The 6,075-nt window shown below is 45.0% G+C and overlaps 1 protein-coding gene across 1 annotated transcript; it reads right to left on the reverse strand.

The window, feature by feature from the left end:
* Nucleotides 1-338: 338 nt before the first annotated feature.
* LOC5565007 lies at nt 339-2,294 on the reverse strand. Its single transcript, XM_021857468.1, has one exon. The coding sequence runs from the start codon at nt 2,292-2,294 to the stop codon at nt 876-878; it is 1,419 nt and encodes a 472-aa protein (XP_021713160.1). The 3' UTR covers nt 339-875.
* Nucleotides 2,295-6,075: the final 3,781 nt, after the last annotated feature.

Raw genomic sequence — 6,075 nt, forward strand, 5'->3', positions numbered from 1 at the left:
TTCGTTAGACGCTATGCTACTGATTCATGATGAACATTTTCATAACAATTAAAAAGTGGCTTAAGAATTAAGAACAAATACAAAGTAGCTTCGCGTCAAACGCGAACAAAATCAATGCTAGCGCTGTGGGTGGTGGATTGATCACTTACACTATAGTTGAATCCGCCTTTCAAAAGGTGGTCGATGGACAATGATGAGAGTGTGACGTCTGTTTGTCTGTGATATTAGTAACATTACGTGATAAAATATTGGTATCTTTTGCAGTAAACCGTTCGTTGTTTCCTGGCCTATCTTAAGCCTGTCCAACATACACGATTTACCTTATTTCTATGATTTGCTTTTGTCTGCCTAGTCAACCAAGAAATCAAAACCCCGCCTCAAAATGTGCACCCTCTCCGACAGCACCTCCATTGCAAACAGCCCACATGCCAGCACCAACATAGCAAGCCACGTTTCATAGCATCCCAACAAGTGCTCATTGGTCAGCACCATCGGAATGTGGTGATGAGTCTTCGGCTTCCGGAAGAACCGATATCCGATGTATCCGTGCAGCCAATGTTCGATCAGACCGGCTCGCTGAATCCTCCCGATTTCCACGTCAAACCGTGCAGCCAGACAGGATTTCTGCGGATAGTAAAAGCAGATCGGCGAAGTTATGAGCACGTCCTTCGCCACATGTACGATGCCTCGTTTGTAGAACCGCTCGTTAAAGGCCGCCAGGTGGTCGAACGCCGTTAGCATGGCCACCTGCAGGTAATTCACGCTTTGTTGCCTGAAGATCTCGAAGCGGTCCTCGGTCCTGTCTGGGATCAATGTTGTCCTAGAAATTATGAACTCTTATTGAAATTTTTGGAACTAATCTCAGGGTTTTCGGGTTACCTCTTGCGAATACTGGAAATATCTCTGACGAACATGATATTACCTTGCGACATTATGTACGGCATCTTCTCGGCCTCGATGCGCTTGAGCGAATCCACGTGGCTGAAATTCTTCGATTGCTGCAGGTACTCAAACAGCGATCCCTGGTACAGAGTCCGCATTACGAAACACTGAAGCAACCACAAAAACAGCAAAGCCCTCGCGAAATTTCTCCCCGGAGTTCGACTCATCGCACCACCGAAGAAGATATTCATAAAGTTCATGAAAGCCATCCCCGTACTCCGACCGTAGACAAAGTTCCGCACACTCCACGGGTAGAACTGCAACACGAGGATCACTCCAGCGCCAGCCAACGTGTACAAGGTCACCATCATCCAGGTGACAGCACTAAACGGTCGGAACATCTTCTCGAACGCCGTGTAGGGCCTTCCCGGTGGAACGGCAAACATCATCTTGATCGTGTAGTAACTCGCGCTGGACCTCATCACCGACATGCGTTCACCGCGCATCGAGAAACACCCGGTCGACATGTTGACAGAGCCTTCAACCACCAACTTTATCGCTCCAGTGAACGTTCCGTTCCCGTAGATTTGTCCCCAACGATCGTCGCCCGTCATCTCCACTACCTCGTACGTGAAGTTCAGCTCCGAGGAAATCATGTTCAGCATGTCGCCTTCTATTCCACGTAGTCTTCGGCGACCTCCAATCCATTCGATCATTGTGTACGGTGGGTAGTCGATGGCAGCGATACGGATCGGGCAACCGTGAAAGTTGGAAAGCTTCGGCGGAAACAAGTTCACGGATTTGTCGAGCTTCGTGGACGGGGTCAAGTTATATAGTAATACGGGGTGGGCATGTTCACAGTGATGTTCAACGTATGGGAAGTAGGTGAACAACTGTGTACCTTCAGGGCTTTTCGAACCGACAATACTGGAGGCTGCCAGCACCACGTTGACGATATTGTACGACCACAGATCAATGAACATCTGCTGAATGGTTCTGTTGAACACGGGTCGTGGTGCCGTCAAGATCAGCAGATAATATCCAGAGAAGTCGTACTTGTTTGGGTGAAGCTGGCGCAGAATGCTACGGAATGCTAGGTAGCCGTCGAACAGCAGTATGTTGAAGAACCGAGGTCGTCGCGGTCGGATCGGAGTGCTGAAGACGTAGGCGATTTCACCGGACGTTCGGAGCAGTATGCGATCGAGGATGTCTATTTGGAGATACTCCGTGTAGGTGTCTACCTTGGCGGATTGGGTGATCATCGTTGAAGCGTGATTTGAAACGAAATGTCGCCTCAGGATGGCAATGATGGCGTTGCTGAAGTCATCGGTGGAAGATTTCTTGGGCAGGAGTAAGTGCGATGCCTCGCACGAAACCACGCTTAAGGTTACGAGTACTGTGAGGAATCTCATGGTACGCGGATCTGGTGTGCGATGTAGTCCAACAGATTGAGGATTATTCTTATATAGGATGAGCTAATCAGCCAGTCATCGAAACTAATGCGGTTTGGATAGTAATTGACAACTGCCAACCAGCATGATAGACGAAATTGAAGAAGATGAATAATCATTTTTTTTTTATTTATAGAGGTTTTAAACCAACTGGTTCATTCACCTCTTTAGAAGATATTGTGTTTACAACTTATCATATAATTTACATTTTTTGAAGAATTTCAGTATCTTAACTTCTTCATGCTTGTTGTTTCCTAATGCTATTTTTAAGTCACTACTGATACCTAGCTCTTCACGGATATTGTCGTATTTTATGCAATTTGACACTATATGTTCGACTGAAAGTTCAGTGTGGCAAACGTCACAATTTTTCGAGACTAATTTGTTATACAAATGCTCTTTTGTCAACCTAGTGTGGCCGATTCTAAGTCGAGTCAAGACGCTTTGCTCATATCGATCTTCTCTATCGTTCCACTTCTTGGTTGTTGTTTTACATCGTTTTAAGAACGTTGGGCGGTGTGATTCCCAGGCTGCTTGGAACGCAAGTTGAAAAAGATGGTGGGCCCAGTTGATAACATCAATGGCAGGTATCTCAACTTGTGCTAGATGGGATATTCTTCCTCGATGGGCCGCATGATCAGCATCTTCGTTCCCGCTAATACCGGAATGTCCTGGAATCCAGCAGAAAGTAACGTCCTTATTGAGAGCTTCTCTTTCAACTGCTTGTATAAACGGATGTTTTGATTTTCCTTTATTCAAAGCTGTCAACCAACTTGCGGAGTCGGATAAAATAACAGTTGGCGAGCGGTCAGCTAAACAGACAGCGGTGTGTAACGCGGCTGCTTCGGCGGAATATACGCTACATTGAAAAGGTAAACTTTTTTCAACGGTTATGCCTCTTCCCACAACTCCGAGACCAACCAAATTGTATAGAATTTATCATGTTGGTTATATTTTGTGTGCAGAAGTTCATGCACCAAAGCGATTGCGTTCATGGAGTTCTGTCCTTTCTTAAATCCATGCTTAATAGTCCAATCAACTTTGATGGTTTTGTTGTGCCATGGTCTGATTGTATCACGGTGTAATTTGGCTATATTGGGAATTTGTTCCCCTGTTTCAGCAAAGAGTGCACTATTTGCTGCTTCTCGAAGATGTGGATGGGGATGAGATGTCGATTTTTCTTCTAATCTACAAAGTCTTCGGATAAGAATTTCAGACATTCGCAATTTAAGCGGTAGTTCACCTGCTTCGACGACTAGACTCATAACGGGAGATGACTGTACTGCTCCGGAGGTGATTCTCACAATTTTGTTGTATGTCGTTTGGAACGTGTTACATAGATCCAAACCAAATAGCTCTATTCCGTAAAAAAGCTTGGAAATGCAGGTGGCTTCGGCAATTCACCCGATCGTTGCTCTGTCAGCTTTTGGCGCTATAGCTTTCAAGTATGGTATGCGATTTTGCAGGGATTCCTTGATTTTCGCTCCATGAGCGGAGAATTCACCCCGTCGATTGATCCATACACCAAGAAATCGAGCAACGTTCACTTCAGGGATTCTTACTTTGTCAATTTTGATATGCAGACGGGAGTTACGCCATCTATGTCTACGTTTTTTACAACAATGTAGAATACAGGATTTTGCAGCTGACAGAGAGAAGTTCACACTTTTTGCCCATATGTCTACGGCCTCCACTGCCTTTTTCAGGGAGCTTCGAACCCTTGGAAGATGCTCTGATGTCGATATCAGTATGATGTCATCTGCGTACACAAGTGTGCGGATATTTCTGGGTACAGCATCGAAAACTGAATTGACGGCTAGTAAAAATAAGGTTACAGCGAGTACTGAGCCTTGAGGAACCCCGCTTTCTTGAATACGCTCTGTTGATGTAATTCCACCATAACTAACAAGAAATCGTCTGTTTTCGAGGAAGTCCATTATACAGCTGCGCATGCACTTGCCGATATTCAGCTTCTCAATCTGTTTCAGAATGTTCGGGCTCCAGGTTTGGTCGTACGCTTTTCTAATGTCTAGAATTCCAAATTCGACTGCTCAGCATTTGCTATAATTTCCCTTAGTTCTGCAAAATAGGAAGAAGTACCACGGCCGGCTCTAAAAGCGTGTTGATGATCATTTAAAACCTGGTTTTCTTCCAAATAGGTCATTAACCTATGATTGACCATTCGCTCATAGATCTTCCCTATACAGCTAAGTAGTGTTATTGGTCGGTAGCCATCGGCATTTTGCAGATTTGCCCCTGGTTTAGGAATGGGAACAACTAATCCTTGTTTCCAGCATTCTGGAAATCGTCCAGCTGACCAGACGGAATTATAACTTCGAAGCATTGCTAACTTCCCTGCTAGTGGAAGGCGTCGTATCACAGGGTAACCTACATTATCACAACCCGTAGAATGTCCTTTTGCGGCGTCTATGGCGCGGATAAGCTCCTGTAAGGTGAAGTCGCTGTCCAGATTTGAATTTTCTACGCGTGCCGGAATGGGCTGAGTGGGTTCAGTTGATTGGTGTTCTTTTGCTGAAGATGTTGAAAAGAAGTAGTCTGCAAAGTGCTCAGCTATTTGAGCTGGGTCTTGCACGTGTCTCCCATCGATCGTTAGGCCTCTTTGCACTGTTTTCCTTTGGCCGTTTAGGCGATGGAAGTTATTCCATAGGATATCCGCGGGTGTATTTGGATTGAACGATTGACAAAAGCTATCCCAAGACTCTTTCTTAGCTTTGTATATTGCTTTTCTAGCTAAAGATCGCGCTTCCTGGAATTCTTTGCGAGCTAATTCTCGTTGTGGGTCATTGTTTGAAAGTTTCTTCAGCATTCTGAGAGATTTTCGACGTGCTTTAATTCTCTGTTGTACTTCCTCCGTCCACCAGATTTGGGATTTACCTCTATAGACTCCTGTTGTTTTCGGGATAGAAGAATTATTTTTTCTCCCAGTTGTTCTATCGGTAAAGGCTCTTCACTTGAAAAATTCTCCAGAATTATTTGTTCAAAAGCAGCCCAGTCAGCATCTTTGTAAAACCATCGCTTACGGTGTAATGGTTTCGGGGAGTTGCTTTGGAGACGTATTTCGATGGGGAAGTGGTCGCTTCCGTATGTGTCATTCTCTATCGACCAGTAGAATTTGCTTGCCAGACTTTGAGAAGCCACAGTAAGGTCTATGGCTGAGGTGGTGCCATGCGCTGAGCTAATAAATGTAGGCTCTCCATTGTTTAAGACGACAAGCCGATGGTTGACGAACCACTCCAACAGTAACCACCCTCGCTTTGATGATTTTGTACTCCCCTAAGCCTCATGCGCTGCATTAAAGTCTCCTCCAATAACGAATGGTGGTTGGTGATTTGTTGTGAGATTGTCCAGCGTGCTGACTACTTCTTCATCCTCTGCATTAGGTGGAACGTATATTGAGACAATAGTGAGGTTGTACGGTGCATTCAATCTGGCGACGCAGGTAGGGATGGACGAGCTGATTTGATGCAATTGGTGAGGAATTTCATTCAGTATTCCAAGCGCTGCAGCTCCGCCTCCTTGATTGTAATGACGATCAGCAAGTATCCAGTTGTACCGATTTTTGATAGTATTGGTTAGCGATCTTGTCATCATTTCTTGCAGTCCTATTGCAAGAGGTAGTTCGCAGTCTACAAGCTTTATTAGCTCTGCTTGATTGCACCAAAAGCCACGAATATTCCGTTGCAAAAACAGCGTTTCCTTCTTCGAGTTTTCGTTGATGCTC

This window comes from Aedes aegypti, chromosome 1, assembly GCF_002204515.2.
Source record: "Aedes aegypti strain LVP_AGWG chromosome 1, AaegL5.0 Primary Assembly, whole genome shotgun sequence".
Classification (NCBI taxonomy): Eukaryota; Metazoa; Arthropoda; class Insecta; order Diptera; family Culicidae; genus Aedes; species Aedes aegypti.

Coding starts and splice junctions, on each gene's coding strand:
- LOC5565007 (XM_021857468.1), bottom strand. CDS start 2,294: ATGAGATTCCTCACAGTACTCGTAACCTTAAGCGTGGTTTCGTGCGAG.